The sequence below is a fragment of the Struthio camelus genome, chromosome 1 (genome assembly GCF_040807025.1).
Source record: "Struthio camelus isolate bStrCam1 chromosome 1, bStrCam1.hap1, whole genome shotgun sequence".
NCBI lineage: Eukaryota > Metazoa > Chordata > Aves > Struthioniformes > Struthionidae > Struthio > Struthio camelus.
In genome coordinates, this window is record NC_090942.1 from 213113603 (window position 1) to 213139994 (window position 26392).

A 26392-nucleotide genomic window follows, 5' to 3' on the forward strand; every position below is an offset into this window, starting at 1 on the left:
GCACTGAGGATGCTTTCACCTGTGCGGAGGAATCAAGACTCCTCTTGTCTAGTCTCTTTATATTTGCTCTCTGACCTTCATAAATTGCTTACTTCTCTATGCCTTGGTTTCCAACAGCGGATATAGTATTCCCTACTAGAACTGTTCAATTCGTTAAAAAAACTCGGAATATTTTATGACTGCATGAACTGAAGGGTTGGTTGGTGTGAGGGTTGGGTTGTACTTCATCCTGAGCCAAGGATACTGTTGTTTATCTGATATCCACAGGTTCTTTTCTTTCTCAATTATATTTGTGGACACAAATTTATTGAGGGGGAGAGAACCATAGGTGTTCATGGAGTATCAGCCGGAAGGATGCACGCTTACAACCAGTGATTTGGCTCTGTAGCTGCACCTCCTCGTTTAGGTCAGGGCTGCACTGATTGCTGATTCAGTAAGACTTTGCCCCCTCCTTTCTATCACAAACCAGTTGTACTTCCTCCAGGTTTCCACAAGCAGTTTCTCATCTTTCATCTTATCATTTTAGGAGATCACTTTCCTCTTTAAGATGGTTCATGAGTTTCTTGCCTGGACAGTTACACATTCATTATTTTTACTGGTTGGTTGATCAGCTTCTTCATATTTCATTGCCTCTATACCTTGCTGAGGGAGATGCAAGAGGTGCAAAAGTGGAGTTCTATGCTAAGTTTTTCAAAATCTGTGGAACGCTCAAGACAGGACTTGAGAACATTTGGGGAATGCTCAATGCCTAGCTAGCGGAGAAGACGGGGAGAGTAGGGGGTTTGGAGTAGATGATCTCCAGAGGTCTCTTCCAACTTCAACCATTCTGTGACTCTGTGATTCTTTGAGAGCAGAAGAAAGGATCAATACAGAGGATGTGGAAAATTGCCTCATATTTCTCAGATAAAAAATAAACAAATTAACATAGATTTCACAGTACCAAAAGAGGTGCTATATAAGATGTATTCACTGAAGAAGGCTGACCTAGTCTGTTTTTCAGTCCTTCACACTGAATCCGAATAAAAGTGGCTCCAACTAAGAATGCTGTAACCATGTAAATAAAGAAAAATAAGTGTAGCATTTTCTTTTCAGAATTGGTGTAACCAATATGTTTTATACACAATATTCAGAGCTGTCTTCTTTAACCTTGGAAGAGATAAAATGACAAATATTTTTTCAAAGGGAAGGTGGAGAACAAAAAAACCTCACACAAATTGTGTGTACTCAGTTTTTTGTCATAGTAGGGTAATTGCACAAAAACATTATGCAGCTGTGGTTTTAAACTGCCACTGTGTTTAGATTGTCATTTTTTTTGGAAGTCTGTGATTCAGATGCTGTCTGTTAAAACAGAATGCTTATGCTTGACCTCTCCTGACAATAAGGGATGAAACTGAACCTATCTACCCTGGCAATCTACCCAAAGATCAATTTCATTCTTCAGACAACTGTGTTGCTCTTAACAATACCTATTTCTAGCTGCAGTAAGTGTTAGGAAAATACTGTAGCTCACTAAAGTGACAGATTGAATCTCTCTCTTTATAAAGGTGTACTTTTATTTTCATTTTACTTTGAGCCTAGTAGTAAAAAAGTAGAGGTGAGATATAATGAATGTGTCTACGGTGGTGGTAACCATCTCTCCAGCCCTGTGAAGTCGGGAATGACTGCCAAAAGTTACTCGTGGGAAATGCTTCGTTTTGTGCCTCCAAGAGAAAGGTCTGTAGTCTCCTGCTTTCAAGTGGTTAACATTTTATTGAAGATCCCCTCATAACTATTTATTGAATAATTATTAAAGAAATATCCCCATGAAGGTCTCCACATTTTGGAAATATATGCAGTAATTTCGAAGCTGTGATGTTAGTCTCCAAAGAAAGAGCACTGTCCTCTTATGTAGGTCAAGAGAGCTTAGTTAGTGAGGACTTGGCTGTGCTGATAAGAGCTGGCTGATCCTGTGAGTCCTTCTAGTCCAATGGGAGGAATTCATTTCAGAGTAATGAAATTGAGAATTGTCACTTTGGAGTCTTAGGTGCAGCATTCCAGTATTACCAACATCTGGTGTATTTATTCCTTAAAATGGAAAAAAAAGAGAGATGAGAAAGAGTAAAAATGATGAGTAAAATCCACTTAACTGTGTAAAATTTCATTCGAATCAATATTTTAATAAATCATTATTTTATTTTTTAAAGGAAATCACATCACAATGGAAATCTACATTTAACATAGACCTATTTGTGTCCCCATATAGATGCTTTTGCTCATTATACCCATCAGTGGCTTTGGGCAAGTCCTTCATTTGACAAAATGCTGCATGAGAGGTGAAGGGACTGGAGGTCAGCTTGTGGAACCTAATCTTTAACCAAGTCAGGAGCAATTGGAAATAGTAGCCCTGGCATATGGCCCAGCAGTGAAGAACACATGGAAGTGAAAGCCATTTCCATTTCACTCAGCCACCCAGTCAAGAAGCAAAGCTGAGCTGATGATTTGCTGAATGCTTTTAACTTCTGGAAAAATTTCCAGGACCACCATAACAATTCCTTCTTCCTTCCTCTCTTCCTCTGTTCCAGCTTCAGTACTGGCTGTTCAAGTGCACACCAACACCTCTGAGCTCTGTTGCTAGCAGGTAATTTTAATCTGAGTACCCAGCTTCACTGTCCTTCAGTTTTCATCTGCCTTTTCCTCATACTTGCTCCCTCCAGTAGCAGCAATATGTTTCTGGTTATTACTCGGTATGTTAGAAGCAATGTATTAAGTTTCACCCAAAGCCTGAAATGTGTGCATTTGACTCTTCTCCGGCTTCCACTCAGTTAAGTCCTTGTCCAACAAAGCAGGAGACTAGGATTGCTCACTCTCTCTAGTGACTAGAAAATTTAAGCACCAACAATCAGTTCTTCTAATCTTAGCCTGAATCCAATTTGCTTCTGGTTCTAATCCTCCCTTTGATTCCTTGTGCTGTCAGACCCTATGTAAAAATTGTGAGTGACCCCTTCTTGTGTGGAATGAGTGCAAGGTCTTCACCTAGATGCATCTTAGCTCCCGGCAAAGAATTTAAGGGATAATCTGGCCATTCATTCTCCAAATTTATCAGTTTCACGCCTCCTTACAGTCTAACAAATTATGTGACAGGCGATCCTGTTATTTTTAGCACTTCTTTAGCATTGCTCTGATTTGAGATTCACTTATAAGAAAATGATTTAGCAAGATCACCCCCAAGAAATCCCTGTGTGTGTTTGATCATAGTAGCCAGACACTTATGCAGCTGCTAAAAATTTCCTAAATGAGAGACAGATAAATAGCCGGAAGTCTCCTTTATGCTGGCAGATGGGTGGACAGACTGAACTACAAAAGCATACATTTTCAGTCCTCAAAACTTTTATGTAGTATCGTCACCTCTTCAATCCTGAGCTTGTGACTGGATTCTTGAAACTATTACTATTAGATTTCTGAAGTGTAGCACTTACAATGTTAAAAGATTTAGCTTTATTTTGTCAAAAAGCACATATCACCTGTTGCTTACACACAGATAGAGCTAGTTCTTTATTAGACTTCTCAGAAGTAAAGAAGAGGTCAGAGGGAACTCTACCTCCCCCCGTCAGCTTTTCTCAGTAGAGAGGAGAGAAATTCCTGAAGAGAAAAATTATTATCACAGCTCTAGACTGCCCACTAAGCTGTTTTTCTAAATGTGCATTAACTGCACTTTTATTTCTTTTCCTTAAATTTTTAAAATAAAATGAAAATTGAACTCATACGCAAGGCTGAACCTGACTCAGTCAATGTAACAACTGCAAAGAGGTTTCAACAACGCTTAATGATATTTTATGTTCACCTGCTTCTGTACTTCCTACCTCAGGCAGGTTGGCTGGTTGGAACACAGGCTGTCCAAGAGCCCAATCACTCTAGTGTGCCTGCAAGGCATCTGAAAGAATGTCATCTTTTCCTACTGTGATTTCAAACTCATATTGTCTTTCCTCAGCTTCTTCCTGTTCAAGAGGAAGGGTAAAAGCAGATTGTTCTATGTGACTTCATATGACATTAGTTACTGGAATACAAGGATTTTTCAGTGTTGTCTGCCATCCTGGGTTCAAATCCTGGACAAGCCCCCAGTGACCCTGCTTGAGCAGGGGGTTGGACTAGATGATCCCTAAAGGTCCATTCTCAACCATTCTATGATTCTGTGATCTGAGGTCAGGTGGCTTTAAAGCTCAATACAGCTGCCCTTGTTGCATCACTCTTCAGTGAGCTACTTACACTGGTTCTGAACCTCACTATACTGTCCTTAATATTCTTCTACTCTCTATTTTGGGGCAATAAATTCCCTATATATGCTGAAAACAAAATTTAGCTCATCAGGTCTTCATCGCTGCTCACTTTTAATGCATTTCTAAAACCCTTTATTCTGCATACTTTCATCAGAGTCAAATTATTTCTCCACCACTGACTGTAGTTCAGACTCACTCATCCACTTGTGGCTGCTGCTGAGCCCCCCAAAATGTTATTACCCTCTAGCCTGCACTCATCTGCTTTTAACTCTTTCCCATCTATGATGATCATATCTCAGATGAGCCAGCAGGAGTGCTTGTGCAATTGCTCTTTAATCCATCAGACATGATTTAGCTTCTTTTAAACAGCTTAAACTAGGTCTTTTGAATCTAGTCCTAGTTGAATTGACTGAATTCTGTTAGGAAGCAATTACTCAAACAGTTATGCCAATGGATGTGAAGAGTGGTGACCAGCAGGCAGACATAGGCTAAGGATGGAGATTTCTTCATCAGGATCAGCCACAGCCAGGATAGAATGTGTGAAATCAATCTTAAGATATTTTGCATACAGATAATATATATGGGACATTTAGGAAAAGGTTCTACTATTGCATGCACAGCTAGTTTTCAAATTAATTTTGTGTATAAACTACTGAAAAGTCAAGACTGAGTGATTGTTGGGATTTACTCTAGCCTAACAGGTAGTTTAAAAGGAGAGCATAAGCAATAGTGATCTAAACCTCAGCCCCATCTTTCTGACGAAGAGTAGACAAATTTTCCCAAGTTGTATTAGGAACTATTCTTTTTTTCATTCTCAGAAAGCTGACAGTTTGTGGAAGCGTGTGTCAAGCCCTTCACACGTTAGCTGTACACCCCACATGTTTTGTAGGAGTACATACTTTGGCTGGGAAAATTTTTTAGAAGTTTAAGATTCTTCTTTTACAAGAAAAAGACTGAAAACACACAGATTTAGAAGAATGCTTTGTTATGCTTTAAATTACAATAAATACATAATTATTATCTTTTTTTTTTTAATTAGTTAATCAATTTAAGTAATTCACTTGTTAAATGTAGTGGCTGTACTGCTAGGTGTTTATACTAAAGGTGCTTGCCTGAAATGAAGCTGATGAACTACTCATTATCTGAACTGTTTTCTCCAAGAAAGTGGAAATATAGGAATAAGGAGAAATTTGAAAATATGATGTGTTGTTAGTGGAGTCAGACTGACCTAATTTTGAAGGACATATAGACCATACTCAGAACTAACTGGTCTATGGCCCATGGAGTTACCTAGCACTTTCAGAATCTCTGGAGCCCACTACAACACAGCAACGTAAATTCAAAGTGCTCCTCAGTGTCAGTCTTTTATTGTTAGTGTTGCAAAGCTTAAAAGTCCTAAACATTTCCCTTGAAGTTTGTATTTCAGCTGCCTACCTGATTTCACTTGACGCTTTCTTGCTAGATTCCCTGCAGAAAACCCTCATTCTGAGGACGAAAAGCCCCTCTGAGTTAGTCAAGGAGAGGCAGCTGCCCACTCCTCTGTGTGCAGTAGAATTCAGATCTGTGTGGAGGTGTCTCTAAATGCTGTGTAAAAGGCTCTTACCTCCATCCTGACGACATAATACAAGGTTTAACTTACCTGCTGTGGATGTACTATGTTTGTTTCCAAGCAAATAGTCAACAGACTGCAGTCAGTATGAATACTCTGTGTAGTTACTTAATAAACCTAAATGGCTGTAAATAAAAAGGACCTTTCTGAATTACTGAGTAAATAATAATTGTTCAAAGCATTTTTCCCCACAGCAGACCTCAATTACAGCTGTACAGTATGTCACAAGATATTTATTTAGTTACCTTCCAGAGGGCCTAGTGATTCTGCTTATAGTGAATACACCTCCCTAATTACTCCTTTGCAAAAATTACTCTTCTGATGAGATTTTTGTTTAGATGTTGTTGCTGTTTTTGATTAAAAGAAACAAACAACTCAAGAAGAGGTCTTACTGCCTGTCCATCAGTCCCTCTTGCCCATCAGAAAATTTGCTGCTGCTTAGTCTTATCTCCTTCTTACTTTCAGCGCGGGAATTGGTGCCGACACTTCATTGCGATCAGATCTGATAGCAGCTGAAATCACTAGGGATGGGATTCATTTCTAAATTAAGACATCGCAATGAAGATATTCATATGTGAACCAAGTTTCTAAGCTCACATTATTGGTTGAGATCCAGTCGTAAAACCTATGGAACCCTTAAAGCAAATCAGTTGACCAGCTCTGAAGAGCCAAATTAAGTTGCCTAAGCAGAGGCACCTTAAATGATTTGAAATGCCTTAAGGTTTCTCCAGTAGGATACATATCTCCCATAGGTCCTTCATCATACATGGCTAAGATTAGCCTCAGGTTATTGTAAACAGCTTTAAATACCTATGTTTAGGCAACAGGATCATATCTTGGGGATCTAACGTGGGATGAGCTGAACTGATGTACAGACTTCTCTTTGTAATAAGAGCTCACATGTAGAAATCTACATACAGATGGCTAAACTGAAATACCTTAAGACTGATATCCTATCCTTTCCATAAACAGTATTGATTTTACCTCAGACCTTTGTAGGTAGAAAGGATAAAGTGTTTGCTATGAAACTAGGATGAGCAAGTCAGGTTATATGTGGTTCTAGTTCATTTCAGTTGGACTAGTCCATTAGTACAGCAGTGGCTGAATAATACCAGGAATATTTATTTGAATGATAACCCTAAATGTTCTCCACTGGTGTGTGTGTGGTGAGAGAGGCCATACAGAACAGAGGGAGATTTCTCACAGGATGTTCAAGCCAGATGGCTTCAATACTAAGAACTATAGGCTGCACTTCGGAGTCACTCTTTAGGCTTCTCAGAGTCTTATAGAAAGGATTTTTGTGCTCTCTGCTCACTGTTTTCTGGAGAAGACTGGAAGAAATAAGATGTGTGTTCGAGCTAATTTAATACTCACAAAATCCCAGGTCAAATCCTGCCATAAAAACTAAGGGATTAAATCTCTATTCCCTTCCACACTGAACTGTGCTTTGCCACCACTCGAAGAAGGAAAAGAAAAAAGCAGAGTGCCAGAGAGCAGATGTGCATGAATTTATAAAAATGTAGATCTATGGAGTGCTGGACCAAACACCTCTGTTATAATGTGGTTTGACACCACCATAGGACTTCTCAGCACTTCAGGCTTTATGTTCAAACCTATGGGCAAAGCTGAATTTTGCACTCAGGCAAAATTGAATTGTGCCTCACCAAGGATGAGAGGCACCTGCCATGGGTAGGAGAAAGGTAAAAGGAGGACATACAGTGAAGATAAAAATCCAAGGGTGGAGTCCTCGACAGCTGTCTGCTGCTTATCCTACTAGCAGAGGTTGGGAGAGGTTGTGACTGCTCCTGCTGGAAGGGTGCTCATCCCTTCTGCACCCTCACACCATCTTCAGACTGACTTCTTAGGGCTCTGGCATTGACAAATTAGCTGGTCTGTCTGCAACCATTTTAATACTGCTGGTGATCTGCTGCCCATGGCAATGGCCTACTTCATCTACATCTAGAGTCAAGCGTCTTGAGCATAGTAGAAAAGGGGGTAAAGAAGAGAGGAGGACAGAGAATATAGAGTCTACCTCTACAATGCAGTTGTGGCGAAATCAGGGGACCAGTCCACTCATGAGGGTCGTGCTACTGTTCAGTGTATCTAGGTGACTTTAACAGTCCCACGTTGGGAAAGTGTCACTCTTTGTGCAATGAAGCAGGCATCCCTACTTGGCATAAAGGAGCTGGATTATGCTCAGCTCTCTGCTGAGCGTCGCTTGCTTTGCAAGCTGTAATTGTGATCACTGGCAAATTCTCTGCAGTTAGTTAGAGAAACAGCATCATTTAAGTTTCACCTCACCCTTGGACATTTCTAATTTAAAGGAGGGGCTGGGAATAGGGGAGTGAGAGTTGATTCTGTTTAACAATATCGAAAGAGTCAGGAGGCTTCATACATAGCTTAACAACTACATACATACATAGCTTAGCTGTGCTTTTATTTGCAATACAGTGTGAGGAAGATAATCTACTACTACAGCTCATTCTTAGAATAGATGTTAAACGATCTTTGACCCTGCCAACATGATGGTCAGTAAGATTAGGACAAAAAGGAGCCACATTCCTGAAGCAAAAGGGATGTGGATGACTTTCATTTCTACATAAGTTGAGTCTGTCTTCACTGTGGGCCACAATTATTAGACAAAGACCAAGAAAAAAATGGTTTTCTTTTGTATGACCCATGAAAAGACCAGGCAGAATTGCAGCCCTTGCTTCCATCCTGTTTAAAGGGGTGAGTCTGTTATCTTGAAGATGGCAGGGAGAGGGCTAGGATCATTTCTATGCATGCCTCCATGCTTACTGACCATCGAAGTTGGGCAGCTGTGGAGGAAGCAGTAGGCTCTGCAAGTTGTTATAGTATTGTGCCTTTTACCTTCCTACTCTCATGAGCCACTGGAGTCATTTTTCCTTAGAAAACCAATGCCTTCCGGTGCCTCTCAGATGGTATGAGTGCAGTCTTCTTCTAAAATGGATTTTTATGGTACTAATTGCAAAGGGCAGGAGAGTTTTGCCTATAGCAAACTGCACTGATGTCTGACTGAAATGAAGCAATCTCTGACTGACTCAGTAGACCTTTTGATAATCATGCATTCAGCTCTGTCTTTCTTGATCATAGTGAATAGTACTTTAATCTCAAAGGAAACTTTGATGAAATGGATATTTGGGCAAAGTATTATTTACCCTGTGTAATACCCTCACTCTAAGATTAAAAGGTAAGTATGAATATTCATATCCATGAGATCAAAAACTGAAAATTAAGATGAAAGAAAGGAACAAATAGCTATTATCCTGGTACTATGTATTTATTTTAGATTTATATCACCATGATTCTAGAAAATCTACTGCAGTGTTTGGTCATCTGTGGAGAAAGACCGGACCTGATTTTTCATGTGTAGCATCTTAAGAGCGTATAACGCTGAAGGAGCCTAGGAAAATCATAACCAAGCTACAGTCAGTGAACCTAGGCGCTGCACCTTGAGGGCTACCCAGAAATTCATTATGCAACAAATGCGGCCCTGCTGCAAACAGGGGTGGCATCAGGAAATGTGTAGGCCCTCTCATACTCCAGTCTGTTTGGAAGCTTAATATGCCTGATATGTGGCTTAATCCACTAGCAAAAACACTTCAACAAGCTCTCTGTTAGATGCTCAAATGACAGGCTTATATACAGGAGCCAAAAAAATCTAACAGCATGTTGTGTTCATGGATGGTCCAGAAATCAGTCTTTTGGATGGAGTAAGTATAGTAAGTACCTCAGAATCACAGAATGGTTGAGGTTGGAAGGGACCTCTGGAGATCATCTAGTCCAACCTCCCTGCTCAGGCAGGGTCACCTGGAAAGGTTGCTTAGGACTCTGTTCAGACAGCTTTTGAATGTCCCCAAGGATGGAGACTCCACAACCTCTCTGGGCAACCTCTTCCAGTGCTCCGTCACCCTCACAGGAAAGAAGTTTTTCCTCATGGAAAAGTTCAGATGGAACTTCGTGTGGTTCAGTTTGTGCCCGTTGCCTCTTATGCTATCACTAGCCATATTCCTCCCTAGGTGCAGGACTTGGCACTTCCTTTTATTGAACCTCAGGAGGTTCCCCTCTGGCCGTCTCGCCAGCCTGCCAAGTTCCCTCCGAAAGGCAGCACAGCCCTCTGGTGTATCAGCCACTCCTCCCAGCTTTGTATCATCGGCAAACTTGCTGAGGGTGCGCTCTGTCCCTTCCTCCAAGTCACTGGTGAAGAAGTGGAACAAGACTGGACCCCGTACTGACCCCTGGCGCACACCGCTAGCTACAGGCCTCCAACTAGACTTTGTGCCATCAGTCACAGCCCTCTGAGCTCTGCCACCTAGCCACTTCTCAATCCACCTCGCTGTCCACTCATCCAGCCTGCCCTGAACTTGCTCTTGGGGATATTACGGGAGACAGTGTCAAAGGCCTTGCTGAAGTCCAGGTCGACAACATCCACTGCTCTCCCTTCATCTGCCCAGCCAATCATCCCGTCACAGAAGGCGAGCAGGTTGGTTAAGCAGGACTTCCCCCCTGTGCATCCGTGCTGACTACTCCTGACCACCTTCTTGTCCACCACCTTGTGCTTGGAACTGGTGTCCAGGATGAGCCGCTCCATCCCTTTCCCAGGGATGGAGGGCAGGCTGACAGGCCTGTAGTTCCCTGGCTCCTCTTTCCTGCCCTTTTGGAAGACTGGCGTGACACTGGCTTTCTTCCAGTCCTCAGGCACCTCTGCTGATCACTGTGGCCTTTCACAGACGATGGAGAGTGGACTTGCAATGACGTCCACCAGCTCCGTCAGCACTTGGGGGTGCATCCCGTCAGGGCCTGTGGACTTATGCACGAGCAGAGCACCCCTCCTGGTTGACTCCTCTGTCACCTTTTTCGGAAAGTTGTCATCAGTGCTCTCCAGGAACCTCCTGGGATGTTTGTGCCCTGCTGTGTTGTTCCTCCAGCAGATATCAGGGTGGTTAAAGTCCCCGCTGAGAACCAGGGCCTGTGATTGTGAGGCTACTTCCAGCTGTCTCTAGAATGCCTCATCTTCTGGATCAGGTGAGCTATAGCAAACACCCACAACAATGTCACTCATGTTAATCTGCCCGTTAAGCCTTTCCCGTAAACCCCGCTTATCACCCACTCATACATAAAGCTGAATGCATTCCAGTTGCATAAAGGGTGACTCTCCTTCCTGGCCTTCCTGGCCTTCTTGGCCTTCCTGGCCTGTCCTTCCTAAAGAGCATGACAACATGACAGTCATGCAAGCTATCTGCCATGTCTCCGTAATCGCAGTGAGATCATAGCCCTGTGACTGCACACAGATCTCTAACTCCTCCTGTTTATTCCTCATGCTGTGTGCTGCGTATAGTCATTGTGCCCTCATGGTATTTCCCTGAATGTATGGAAACAAATGCAGATTATAGCTAGATCTATACCTCTCCCACTGTTTATTTCTGTCTTAGGAAAAGGGAGTTTAAATTTTTTAGGTACACTGATTGAAGTGAGTAGTAAGTTACTGACAGAATTGAAAGCCAATATTTTTTATATCATCTTTGAGATCCTGAAGACTTAGTTCTTTCCAAAGTGGTCAAGAGACTTCTTTTCCAATTAAATGAGGCAGGAAGACATCCCAGGATGGTTTTACTTGCCCTTTGTTTACGAAGCCCTTATACTTGTGGAAGAATGGGTGCCATACAGTACCAGTGTATGATCACTGCTATCCTACTGCAACATGAACTCTCTAATGTAGAAAGTCCCCCCTGCACCAAAAGCCTTCATCAATATTAGCAGTATCATTGACAGCCTGGACCTACTTGGGTGTAGAAACTGTACATATGTCTCTTGTATAAATATGTCAAGTGTACCAGTAATTACTATTACTTAGGCAGCATGGAGTAAAAGTTCTCACCTGTTTTGTGGATGAAGAGGGAATTTAAACGGTCTTCTTTTCAGTGCCTTTCATAAACACTAAATGCAGCTTCAGAATGACTGGTCTTCATTTCAGTGTAGCTAATCAGTTAACATTTCACCTGTGAATACAGTTATATTTTCTTCTGCTGAAACCTTTGTCTTCCTCTTCTCCTCCATGTAACTACAGAGACTTCACTTTGAATAACCTATAGGAAATGTCATTTCTATATGAAAATTTTCATCTCGAAGTCTAGAAATTGTGCAGCAGTTTAGAAGTCTAAAGTTTAGAAAATAACACATTAACATTTAAATGAAGTGTAAAAATACTATACTTCTGCTGAACTTCAAAGTTGAGGATGTGAATTTTTTACAAAGGGCATTTACGTCTTCAAAGAGAGAGAATCATTGACTTTTGAAACTCATAAGGTAAATCTTGCAGCCTATAACAACCTGGTAAACATAAATGAAAAAGGCCTTGAGGAAGAATTGCAGGGCTCCGTAACAAGCTACAGCGTAGTTACTTAGAATGCAGGCATCTGAAGGAGATCTCTTAGGCTTAATTTACTCATTCATTCAAAATAAGCTAATTTAACAATTGGATAACCTCAGCATCCTCAATCAAACCTGCAGCATTGATCTCTGTACTAACAGCTAACAATTATCCTTCCAGCAGCTAATGCCTCTGGAGAACCATAAGAAATGCTTTAGCCCTTATTATTGTCAGATTTCCTACAGTAGAGAAGGAATATGAAAGCTCCAAACAAAATATTTGATCCTACTTTCCTAAATACCACTTATGCACTTGCTTTGTCTTTTCCTGATGCTTCATACTGCAGATGAAGAGGTCTATCAGCTGATCTAGTACAAACAAAAGGAGCCACACATTAAGCGTGAAAGTAATGAAGAGTCTACTTACCAAGAATTTTCTTTGAAAAGTATTTCAGAGCTCATTTTTCCCCATTTTTAAGTTACCTGAGTTACAATTTACCTGATTAATGTTATGCAGTAACTGCCTAAATGCAACAGTCAAGTCATTTTGGAAACAAAATAGTCCATTTATGGACTTTGGAAACAAAGACTATGTTAATTATTTATGGCCTAATGAGAAATTATTCTTATCCTCCAAAGAGTGTGTACCTCTTCTGATAACACAGAGCTCCTAAAGAAATAACTAGTTTCTTAATACAGAAAGACTTACAAATTCAGTGTACATAGGGTTAAAACATATCCTCTTTTAAAAAATAGGCAGGTATGTATGAAGGAAAAATGAAAGAAACTTTTTTGTTTTTATTAGCATCATGATTACAAATATTCTCTGGTGTCTTTGTGTTTCTAGCAGAAAAAAAATCCATATTTCCATGCTTTTGTTGAATGATAAAATAGGATGAAATGTCATTTGTGTTATGGAAAGCTTTATCCCTTTATCCCATTTCTGCTAGTGCAAGTGGCCATTTTACTTTTAAACTGAGAGAACAGGATTACAGGACTGAGTGTGAAATTTCTACAGGTTGTGGGCCAAGTGCAAGCTCTAAGATCAGACTTCCTAACATAGCTAGTATGTCTTGACTTCCTAATTGCCTCTCTCCTAAAGACTCAAGGTGATTTAGCCACTAGATAAATAATGAGTTAATCCCATCCTGCTTGTGTAGAGCGTAGCAACTCTAAGGTCTTCCTTCACCCACACATTTGAGCAGTAAGAGACCAATGCGAAATACAGTCCCCAAAAGATTCAAGTTCCTTTGAAACACAGAATCCCAAGAAACAAGGAATCACACATAGTGGAGCCACTGTTCTCTCTTCAGATGCTTCAGTGTGGTCTATAAATGCTTGAGGTTGTAGAGTGCCTTTAAGAGTTGTGTGCGAACATATCCCAAGGTCTCAACGGAGCAAATAGGAGGAAGCCAGAACCAAAAGCTGACAAAAGTGGCTGACTCTTTCAGTTACCTTGGTCATGAGTGGGCCTTGCCTAATCAGGCAAAACTAATGCTTGTAAACAATCTTGTAAGACATCTAACCAATACTCTACACTTGGAGTTTCATGTAGCCAAGAAAAATACCGAATGTTTTAGCTTTGTTTCATTTATCCCACTGAAACTACTTATGAGAAATATCATGTGAAAAAAAAACACTCCTATTTTAATTTGTTTGTTTCTAACACTTTGATTTTATCATGACTCTTATGATACTTAGGTATTTTCATTAACATCCAGTTTCATAGTACAAATGTTAGTGGTAGCACTAGAGCAGAAGGACAGTATATACTGTTTCTGTAGTCATTGAGCCATCCTGGGTCTGCTTCACCACAGATTTTCTGAACAAGCCGGTATATTCTGTAAAATATGGTTTAGACACATTTGCTCATCACCAGGGGAGGGTGTGAGATGTTCACTAGAGATTATGAGGTGCCGATTTTGTAAAAGCGATGGGAAGAGAGGCTGTTTTCAGGACTAGATTCTCATTATTCTGAGGAGCAGAAACGTATTGTGCATTTGATTATTCATCTTGCAGCAGCTCATAATAAATTTTTCCATGTACCCATTATGATCTGACCTCTTACTTGGCTTTCTGCTTTGTAAGGCAATATGATTTGAAATGTTAGCAAATGGGTAGACAGCAGTGGAAAACAAAATCAAACACAAAAACAAAAAAAAGGCAGAAAATCTACTTACCTGGGTTTCATATGCAGCCAGCTGTGCAGTGCTTGTTACTTTTACAGAGATTCTCACTACTATTGTCTCAGAGAGGGTGATGTGTGCGGTATGTGATGTCTAGAAGGCGCACATGTCATGTATTGAATTACGTGGATGTACAGATCTCTGTATTATTCTTCAGGAAACCTGTAATAATAATTTTAAGACATTTAACTGCTTTTTTTCATTTTAGAGAGTGTTCCTGAAAATGATTGGAGTAGCACAGATGTAGTATTTAACAGGAATGAGAAAAGCAATTTCCCTATTTCTTACACACTATTCTATTTGCTGTGTAATGGACTGGAGATTGACAAGAGTGATTTGAATTTGGAAAAGGGAGATACGCATGTATTTGCAGCAGATGACTCTTGAAAGTACTAATTTCTCACCAAGAATAGATTTGGCAGTGCTCAAATCCTCATTAATAAAATCTTAAGAACTTCTAGATAACTTAATGGCTGGGTCATGATTTGTATTTAGGTTCTTTGGTGATCCCTGCAACTTCAAATGCTTTCAATCAACAAACTATGAAGAAGAGATCACTCTCTTTTTCTGAAGTTACTTAATTATATTTAACTAAGAGAGACGTATTCAAGTATACTTTAAAATCCCTTTCTTAGCTCGCCAAACAAAAGTCATGTTCTTACAAAGCCTTAGTTCCTCTGGAGTTGTAGAGGTAGGAGGACACTGAATTAAATGTGTCAGAAGCACAGCAAATTCTTACAAATAACACTATTCTAGCTTCACAGGTTTCAGTTCAATTCATGCAACATTATTTGCACAGGAAAAGTTGAGCTGATAGAATTAGCTATTCAAAAAGTGAAAGTACCCTTTGAAAAGTAACTGGAGAATGAGATGCAGCATCGAAGTCAAGGATCTGTATACGTTTTCCCCGATTATATGGCATTCGAGGCAGCATGATTTGTTGCATCTATTGCATTTGAAAGGTGCTCTCTATATATGGAAAACGGTTGTGTTTTTTGAAAAAATTGTTCTCCACACAAACAGATCTGGGAAAAAAAGAAGTAGGCCCAGTGTGTCTTAACGCAGATGACTTCAGTGCCATATCTGTTTATGATATACAACAGAGAGGGCTATTACTGCCATTGGATTCACTTTCTGTATTTCCAGCTAAAAGCTGAGAGTTGTAGCCAATGGCACAGCAGTATAGCTGCAGTAGCTTTTCGATGGTTCATATCTGCTAATTATATAAAATATTGTAAAGCACTAAATGTCTGCTTGAAATTCCGCAGCAGAACAGGCTTTCATGGTGTTGCAAAGTGGTACTCTATTTAAAGATTAATGCCACTTCAGAAGAAAGGGCAAATCTTCTGATAGACAATATTTAATGATGTAATGTTACTTGAAATTCGTATTTCATGATATACTATTGCGTTAAGTGCTGGATTAAGACTAATTAACACTTTCAGAAATCTAGCTCTATGAAGACAAAACTTGCATTGACTTCAGATAGCAGAGTGATTAAAGCATAACAGAAAAGCTGGATTGATTAAAGATGGAATTAGGGCCTAGTATTTAAAAAGCATTGGGATCACTAGCTCATGGTTATATGGATTATTGTATTAAAGCTAAAGTATATGGGATTAGTGTATACATTGCAATTTGGAAAATCTTGCATGTACTTTGTAAAATTATTTATTACGTGCACTTTATAGAAATATTTCTGGTTCCTCATCTGTTAAATAAAGTGAATGATAAAGCAAATATATAAAATAGATGTAGTTGTAGTAGTACGGCTAAGAGTAACTTCTGACAAGGATGCTTTAACCTTAAGAGACATAGGCACAGCTGCTTAAACCAGACTAATTCAATGGACTTTTGGCTAAAGGTCTGCTTGGCAGCAATGAAGAGTTTGGAAAGTGTATAAAATGCCCAGCTGGGGGAAAATCCAGGTGGAATTTGATATTCACTTTTTCAATATCAAAAACAGCTTTTAGAATAAGTCCCTAAATTGCTACTAAAAGCTAAGAAGAGGAAAAAGCCTCAAAATCTGATAATCCTTTTTGATTGATTCCTTCACAAAATATTTACTCTTGAACATACTCTAGCATTTGATGAAATAAGTTGTTATTAAGGATATTACACTACTTTCCAGTCAGAGTCTCCTATATCTCTCCTAGTGAGACATACACTCAGTTTGGATCATCAAGAATTAGCCTGTGCTGAGGGTTGTGGTCAATGGTGCAAAGTCCATCTGGAAGTCAGTAACCAGCGCAGTCCCTCAGAGATCAATAGTGGGACCAATACTGTTTAATGTCTTTATTAATGACCCAGATGATGAGTGATGAGTGCAGTCTCAGCAAGTTTACGGATGACACCAAATTGAGGAGAGCAGTCAATATACTGGCAGGCAGAGCTGCTCTTCAGAGGGATTGAATAGGCTGGAAAAATGGGTTGAGAGCAACCTCATTAAGTTAAATAAGAGCAAGCGCAAAGTTTTATATCTAGAATAGGATACTCCGATACAAAGGACAGGGTGGGGCCCCGCCATTTAGGAAGCAGCTCTGCCAGAAAAGGACCTGGGGGTGCTGGAGAACAAGCCGAGCATGAGCCAGCAATGCATCTTTGCAGCAAAGACCAGCAACTTCTTGAGCTGCATTAGAAAGAACACTACTAGCAGGTCTAGGGAAGTGATCCTTCCCACCTATTAGGTTCTTATAACACCAAATCTGTCGTATTGTCTTGTTTTGAGTTCCCCAGTACAAGAAATATATTGATGTACTGGAGTGAGTCCAGTGGAGGTCACCAAGCTGATCAGGAGGCTGGAGCAGAGGACATTCGAGGAAGTGCTGAGAGAGCTGGGTTTGTTCAGTTTAGAAAAGAGAAGATGAAGGGAAGATCTTACTGCTATTTATAACTACCTGATCAGAGGATACAGAGAAGATGGAGCTAGATTCATCTTGGAGGTGCACAAGGATAGGATGAGAGGCAACAGACAGAAGCTGGAACATGGGAAATTCCGACTAGATATCGGGAAAAAAAATAGCCATGACAAAATACTGACCGGTCTAGAGAGGCTGCGTAATCTCTGTCCTTGGAGGTGGTCAAGATTTGACTAAACACAGTCCTGAGGAATTTGATCTAATTGGATTTGTTTTGAGCAGGGAACTGGATTAGATGACCTCTGCAGGTCCCTACCAATGTAAACTGTGATTCTATGAATCTTAGAGTTTTATGCGAATTAACAGGGAAACTGTATAGCTGCTCATGTACTGATTACCACACAGATGTGAATATTTAAAGCCAGAAGTAGACTTTATTTTAGAATCTCTTCTAAATGTTATTTTTCTTTTGGTAATAATTGCCCCAAAACATAACAAAAATGGTTACACTGAATGCAAGATGTATTCATCAGTGACCTGGATGAAGGGACAGAGTGCACCCTCAGCAAGTTTGCTGATGATCCTAAACTGGGGGGGAGTGGCTGACACACCAGAAGGCTGTGCTGCCCTTCAGAGGGACCTGACCAGGCTGGAGAGCTGGGCGGAGAGGAACCTCCTGAAGTTCCACAAAGGCAAGTGCAGGGTCCTGCACCTAGAGAGGAATAACCGCAGGTACCAGGACAGGCTGGGGGTTGACCTGCTGGAAAGCATCTCTGCCGAGAAGGAGCTGGGCGTCCTGGTGGACACCAAGTTGAGCATGAGGCAGCAGTGTGCCCTTGTGGCCAAGAAGGCCAATGGTCTCCTGGGGTGCATGAGGCAGAATGTTGCCAGCAGGTGGAGGGAGGTGATCCTGCCCCTCTCCTCAGCCCTGGGGAGGCCTCACCTGGGGTAATGTGAGTACTGTGTCCAATTGTGGGCCCCCCAGTACACGAGAGACGTGGCGCTACTGGAGAGAGTGCAGCGGAGGGCTACCAAGATGGTGAGGGGACTGGAGCATGTCTCCTCTGAAGAAAGGCTGAGAGAGCTGGGCCTGTTCAGCCTGGAGCAGAGAAGATTGAGAGGTGATCTCATCAATGTGTACAAGTATCTGAAGGGGGAGTGTCAAGAGGATGGGGCCAGTCTCTTCTCCATGGTGCCCAGTGAGAGGACAAGCGGCAACGGGCACAAACTGAACCACAGGAAGTTCCACCTAAACCTGAGAAAAAACTTCTTTACTGTGAGGGTGACTGAGCACTGGCACAGGTTGACCAGAAAGGTAGTGGAGTTTCCTTCCCTGGAGATATTCAAAAGCCGTCTGGATGTGATCCTGGGCAATATGCTCTAGGTGACCCTGCTTGAGCAGGGGGGTTGGACTAGATGATCTCCAGAGGTCCCTTCCAACCTAAACCATTCTGTGATTCAGGAGGCTATGAGGGAGATTGTCTTTCCCGGAGAACTGATTTTGTCAGATGCAGAGCCAGTTTAAGGCTCCTTAGCCATGTAAGCAAATCATCCTTCCCAAGGCTGGGGAAATGAGGATTGGCCAAGATTATCCTGATATGGGAAAGGGAGCAGCAGGAGAAAGGGATACAAAGGCATTGAAGAACTACAAATAGATCCCTTGAGATTTAATGTCAGCAGAAGATAGGAGGGAGAGTGATCGTGACAGTATTTACTGAAGGAATCACTTTCCTACTAGCAATAACTGTGGTCTTATCTTCCCACAAGCCATCCATCCTGAGCAGCAACAGCTGCAGCAACAACTTGGCTTGCCAAAGTGCTTTCTGAGCCTGGCCTATCTGTGCATTTTTTTTATGGTTGCATCAAGCAAGCTCTGTGTTTTGGAAAAAATAAAAAGTTGTCTATGACCGGAAACCATTATGTGTCCATAGGCAATCTTCTACATTTTGCTCTCGTGTTATTCTACGTGTGTCTTCAGTTTCTTGTGGGGACTTCTGAAACTGTACCCTGTGTCTGAGCTAGCTTAGGAATTGCAGAGTGCAGAACTCTTCAGGAGGGTGTCTTTTGCTTTGGAGTAGGATTGTATTACTTTTTCCTGTGGAATTTTCCAAAGTATTTTGCATTTTTTTTCCAGGATGAAATGGCTGCAATTACACTAAACATATGGAAATACATGACCACCTACAAGGTTTCAGTATGAAACAATTTAAAACAATGGTCAAATGGCTTGTTTTCACAGGCTTTTTGTCTTTTCTAAGTGCAAAACCCGACTGTTCATGCATATGTAATTAAAAAGCAAACCTGTCCCGTTAGTGGACCTCACTTGCCACCGCCTATAATTTTAGCTGGCATGCATTTAGTTCTGATTGTATCGCATTGTAGGAAGAAGAGTGGAATTGGTTGGTATGTATCTCAGACATAAAACATTATTTTTAAAATGCCATTACTGTGGTCAGATCTTCTTCATTCTACCAAGGAATGATTCTTTATGCTGCAATTTCAAGAGTTCATTCTGCAGCCATCAAGGCATTTGCAGTTTTGCCTGCACAAGAATGTGAGATTAACATCTTCTGTGAGTGGACACCAAAAATATTCCATAGAACCATCCCAGCTGTCACAAGGACTAAGCCTTTATAGCTGAACACAACAGTCTCTGCAGTTAATAGCTGTGACAGTCTTACCTCTGTGACTAGATCCAGAGAGAGTTACAGTTGATCACCTTCTTTGTGGCTTCAGCCTTCAAATCCAGCTGTTACATTCAGAGTATCTAATTTTTTTTACAAAAGATTCAATATGGTTCTTATCCTAGAGGTTACATTGAGCAAATTTCTGCCTTAAAATATTTACAAAAAGATTTTAAAAAAAGTTTTAGCCATTTTTTCTACTATAGCTGGAGTCATTACTAATAAGAGGAAGAACATGAATCGGTTATGCATTCTCCAACTCACACGCATAGCTGTCTCTATGAATGCTCATTATGACTGATAAATACTGATTTATTATTATAGACCAGATGTATAAGACCCAGTTAAGCAGCAATAGATGACTGAATATATATATCAATAGATGACTGAAAAGAAATTTTACCTTCCATATTTTCCATTAAATTTGTAATAAACTCAAATGCCAGAAAATATTCAGCTGAACAAAACTGTCTTATATACAAGATTAAGAAATATATGCAGTCTTCCATAGATATTTATTCATTGTAAAATCCAAGCCTCATGCACTTCTTTAAAAATACATTTGGGGAATAAAAGTAATCATTTTTAATCTAAGAGTTTTCTTAAAGCAAGGAGTGGAGACACAGAAGTGTATTTCTGCCCCTGAGAATGGGCAAGAAAGAATCATTCTATTAAGTCAGTAATAATATTTAATCCTTAATATTAGTTTTAATTCTTCCTTGAGAGTGAAATTTTCATTTGCACGAAGGGAGAGCACAAGGCTAATACATCACTTCAGTCTCATTTAGACTTCACTATATCCTCCACTTCCGTCTTTACTGTAGTGGGGTTTATGAGCTGTCTTGACTAATCTGCCTAAGGGTAGGTTTTCTTCTGGTCAGATTTCTACTGTAAGAACAACTGTAGAATAGATTTTTTTAAGTGAGAAAATACAATGCTTTCCAATCAAGATAAAATTAAATGGTTGAAAACACACCAAATTTACTGGAAACTGACTGTCAACACCTGATATGCTGGTATAGATACTTTGGGGTCTTTATAAATTAAATAATAATTTCCTCAAAGATACATAAACCTGTACAGAATGTTCCTCCTGAGTACGCTTTCAAATCATGTTATAAACATATCGCCTATATTGATGGTTAGTTAAATTGCAAATTGCATTCACAATTTCTTTGTCAAATTTAGATTGAGGGGAAAAGGATTTGAATTCAATAAAGTGAGGGATAAAATCAATTTAAGGCTTTTAAAATAGGTAGGTGGGTGCATTATTATATGAAAAAAATAAAATATTGCTCAATGAAGAAGTTTCACCATGGAAGAGCTGTACTTAGTCATCTAAATTAATTTAAAAGAAGTCATGTAGTTAATTGATTTCCAGTTTAAATCAAAATGTAATGCTGTGCAGTAACACATGTTATAAATACTTACTTTACCAAGCACAAGTTATTGTCCATACTTCAAGACTCGATAAGAAGCAGCATCTGGCACATTGAATAACTCCATTGTTTTTGCACAGACACCATGCAGAGCTAAGTCCTATTCAGTGCATGTAGTGGTAGTGGTGGTAGAATCCATGCCTAAGAATTCAGCATTGTTGCCATATTTTTTTAAACACTTGTGATGAAGGATCAAGTGCTGGAACATTTCTTTCTCTGAACAGTGAATTATTCATGTGAGCTTCGTTTAGGATTGTGGGATTGAGGAAATACCAGCAAAAGGATTCTTAAAAGTGACCTTTCATTTTTAATGTCCAGTGATAATTTGTAAAATGACTTCATAAAAATATCAAATCTGCTTCTTATGAATATGCCGAGCAATAACTGCTCACTTTTATGGCTAATGAAGTGGTTACAATGTTTTGATTTTTCTTGTGAAATTAAATAATGATGGGAATTTAATGCAAATTCTGGACTCTGTTCTGATTCATGTCATCAAGTGATAAAAAAATGTTCAAACAGTTTTACTTCTATTGCTAGTTTATCTATAAGTTGGACAACACATTTTGACTTTCAAGTCATAGTTTTGAGTAGTTAGGGATAGGAGTCATTAAAAACAATATTGTCAATGGAGCAAACTTGGAGCCCTCTCCTGCATTCTCTGACTCTCAAAACTTCTTATTTACTATGAGGACAGTTTCCCATGTAGACATGCAAGTACATTAGTTCTATGTTCAGTACCTTGGTATGGAAGTCACGAGGAAAGAAAATACAAAACTTCAAGCAACAGCTTTGCAGAATTATTTTCAAAGTAGAATCAATATATTAATGATTGCTACTTTTAGCTACAATATTTTTACCTCTACTACGAGACCAATTTGTCCCATAATTATCAAGTTACATGAGCAATATTTATAGGTCCTGGTTGTTTAGCTATTTCCTCTAGTAGATTAAATATATCTTTATATCTATCATCTAGAGATGTCTGCATCTCTTTTAGATACCTATTCATAGAGTTTTCAGCTGTCATTAGACTACTACTGTATGAGGGCTAGGGTACTGTACTTCAGAGATTATTAGAAATTACCTGAACAACAGTGAAGTAGCTAGAACAATCATCACATTTGTTATTTGGCTTTACTACTTTTACTTTAGATAGATATTTTGGAAAGTAAATAAAAATTTAATACTGTGGTTCTTTGATATTTGTCTATAAGTATAGCAAAGTAGAGAGCATGTTTAATATGTCTAAACAGATCCAAGAGCAGTATGTTTGATGCATAAATTAACATTACTATACAGAGGTATTTTTCATAATAGTTAGGCCAGAAAACCCGAACTGGAATGTAAATAGCAACCTGCATTCCTCTTTTTTCCTATTTCATTACCAGAAGTGGATTTGCCAGTTAAAAGCTAATTGGCCTCTCTGCTCTCCCTGGTTTGTACTACTAGAGTGATGTACATTCCAGGACTAACAAGGAAATAACTTTATTCAGCCTCTGATTCCATCTACTCCCAATCCCTAATTTGGTATATAAATAATGCAAATCACACTGTGCAAATGACTACAATGCTGAGAGGTATAGCCCAGATTATAGTCTGCTCTGTATGGTCATTGCTAGAATGTGATGACATCTGAAAAAAAAGAAGCCCAGTCTAAGTTACTCCACCTGAGTCTCGAAATATAATGGAAAAATCATCCTTTTATCATATGAACTGTGCAGATTTGAACTGTAGTTACACCAAGGATAGGGTTCAGATGACCTATTTTTGTCTGAAGCGTGCGTGTCTACATATAAACTGTCTGATCTCCATTACAGTCAATAAGGATACAATCAGTAAGGTCTTTTCCTCTGACCAATATGTCTGTTTCAAGATATTATGCATCGTTTCCTAGAACTCCATGCAATACAGTGGGAGTTTAGAAATTAGATCATATGCAAACACCTACACTGCAGACACCCCAAATTAATCAAGGTATATCTTGTTCCAGCTATCAATAGTGAGGAGTTTAAACTAGTAATCAAAGCTCCTTCTAAAGTTAATGAACCAGAATCTCCACAGAGCAATTCATCCCATCCTTGGACACTTGTCTACCATAGGCAGGAAGAATTCTATCTGTGCAGACTGTAGAAGGAGCCTTGGAAGTTAGCTTAGACTAGACACCTAGGGTGGACTTTGTTCAAGATTAGATGTTTGCATGCTAGCCAAATATCTCAGCTACCACTACAGTCAGTGAGCCTTCTTTCATTTGACCACACACAAGTGTCTATTGCTATCTGAGATGATCCAGGGTATCCTAACTGGCCTCCTCTTTCTTCTCCAGAAAAGCACAGGTCATATGCCGTAACTGCCAGCCTGTTGCAAATGTCAGGTATGCTAAAGTACATAAAATGCCATTTGATATATATGTTCAGGTAAATAAATGGAGCCCAGTGAAGATGTAATCAATACAGGCAATGGAGCCTAGACGGGTATTCAGCTCACTGGGAGTTAGAAACCCAATGGCTGTTGAGCTGAATCTTCTGCTAGGTTCCTCTGAATATATTGACAGGTTATCACAAGTAATCACCTACACAGAGACAACTAAATATAAGTGTCTTCACTATAAACTGAATTCACCTCTGAATGGCAGAATTAGATGAGGTAAATCTCACCCTAACAGCTACAGACACAGAAGTTCACAGTGTTACTAGAACTGCACTGCAGACCAGAATACCCTTTTCCGTATTCAGGAAATACTTAACTAGTCACAGCCCCTTCTTAAAAGGTCTTCCACTGAAGCCAGGTTCACTTCAGCTGTTAAGGGTTCTGAGCTGGATCTTTGAGAGTACTATTGAAAAGTGTCATTTTTAATTTTGCTATGTCATTTGTGTCATTCCTATTTGGGACTCATTCCTTCATATGCATTCTGGAGTCTATAACTCAGAAGAATTTGCTCAAAAAAAAGAAAAAGAAAAGGGATTTATAACATTACGTTTTTCAGATTTTTTGTATAGTTATGTGCCTCCTGCATTTTAGTGCAGAAGTAACTCTGCCTGATATTGTAAGAATGCTGATCATATGCCCTTTCTAAAGGAAAAATATTGCTCAAAGTAAATGTATAAGAAATGAAGCCTTTGTATTATATCTTCTACCATAAAATTGACCATAGAAGATGAACAAGAGTAAGTACACTGAGATGGGGAATGCTATGTTAATATTTGTTGTTGCACCAACATTCTTCTCTCCGATTCACAAATTTTTTTCCAAGATACTACTACTTCCACCAGTACATGCACAGAAATGCTATGTTTGACTCATGTATGGAAAGCAGAGTAATATCTGCTTCACTCTCTTTGTTCAGATATAAGAGGGGTAAAAAAATCACTTTCCAGGGCTTGACCGGCTGGTGTGCCCTTAGGTGAGTGCAGTCACTGCATTTTCTAAGGACTAAATCCTGACTTTGGATGAAGCATGCAAAACTGCCACTGAAGTCAAAAAGTGCCTCATTCACATGTCTGAGGGCAGAATTGAGCTCTTAGAACTAAAACAGCTTGCACTCACCTGCTGCTTTAATTCTGAAATATGTTTTCACTTGATATCTTGTATATTTAGTGAATTAACGAGAGCAATGTACTTTATCAAGAAGACAGTATTCCAGTCACAAAGTGCCATTCAAATGGAAAACTCCAAAAAGTAAACAAGAATGCCCAGGATATTACAAATATATTATTGGAGTTCTCCTTTACACTCTCTTGCATTCACTGTTACACATTTACAAGGTATCAGTTTTCATTTGGTCATTGTTGTTTAAAGCAGGAGAAGGCTTGCTCTTCTGACCTTCAGTTCCTCCTTTGGATGTGTCCTGGAAGAAAAGCCTTGGCATCCACAGTGACATTAAAATTCGTTTGTATTCTTTCCGAAAATTCTGATTGAGAAGTCCATATATTATTGCATTAAGGCAGCTGTTGAAATAGGCCATGAAGTAGCTTACAATGAATAACCATTCAGGAACTTTTGGTGCCATTTCCAAAGGATCAATGGCTACAGCCAGTCCAATAAAGTTTAAAGGTGCCCAACAAAAGGCAAAAATCACAAAAACCACAAACATGGTAAGAAAGTTTCTGAAGTCACTTGGCTTCAGTCTTGGCTTTGTTTCTGACTTGACTCGTCTTCTAACTTGAATCACTAAGATCCAAATTCGAAGGTAGCAGAAGCTCACGATGGTGATAGGGACAATGAAGTGAATTACCACAACAGCTATGGTATAGTAGGAGCTAGCAGTCTGAACAAACGTGCATGAATAAATGCGTGGATCATACTTCAAAGACCCCACAAAAAAATTTGGCACAGTTGCGATAACTGTTAACACCCAGATTAAGGAGACATATAGCATTGTGTTCCAACAGCTATACACTTTTTCATAGGCAAAGCTATGACATATATAGCAATATCGGTTTATTGCAATCGCAGTGATGTTGAAAATAGAGCCTATTACACTTAGACCCATTACAAAGCCACTCACTTTACAGTGCATTTCACCCAAAGTCCATCCATTGTGGAAAATGGCTAAGAGCACCAGGGGGTATGGGTATAAGGCCACCACCAGATCAGCCAAAGCCAGGCTAACCACAAATGCATTACCTAGGGAAAAAGAGAAGATACATAAACATAAGTCCAAAGGCAAGCATGTTTGTGAACAAGAAAAAAATATTTTATCGTGTTTTGGATATTGGCAATGTCAAATTATTGATGGTGCCTCCAAGCAGCAAGTATATGGGATCCATTTATCTGTGTTGGAAGTAATTCTGCCCCTTAAAGCAAATTGCCATAGAAATAGCTGCAACAACATGATGGTTCAAATCTACTGGTGACTGGATTATACCTTCATTTCTGTTCTAATCATTAATAAATGCAACCGTCAATGACCTATTACATAAGCACGCACTGAGTTGTTTCCATATAGCTCACTCCAGCAGTAGGAGTAAATA

The 26392-nt window shown here is 39.7% G+C and overlaps 1 protein-coding gene across 6 annotated transcripts in view; it reads right to left on the minus strand.

The window, feature by feature from the left end:
• Positions 1 to 6001: 6001 nt before the first annotated feature.
• Positions 6002 to 26392, minus strand: part of MTNR1B (melatonin receptor 1B) — a 58691-nt gene continuing 38300 nt past the window's right edge. Inside the window, exons 2-6 of one of the 6 annotated variants that reach the window (XR_011138749.1) lie at positions 25927 to 26045; positions 19978 to 20063; positions 14433 to 14600; positions 11762 to 11969; positions 6002 to 10913 (exon numbers count right to left, since the gene is read on the minus strand). Coding sequence is in view for 1 of the 6 variants with exons in the window: in XM_009686780.2 (XP_009685075.2) it covers positions 25177 to 26045 (869 nt within the window). In the remaining 5 variants the exon portion in view is untranslated. Of the gene's footprint in view, positions 10914 to 11761; positions 11970 to 14432; positions 14601 to 15282; positions 17955 to 19977; positions 20064 to 20092; positions 26046 to 26392 lie in introns of those variants that run through there. The other 5 variants (XR_011138747.1, XR_695849.2, XR_011138748.1 and 2 more) reach the window with 5 other exon arrangements.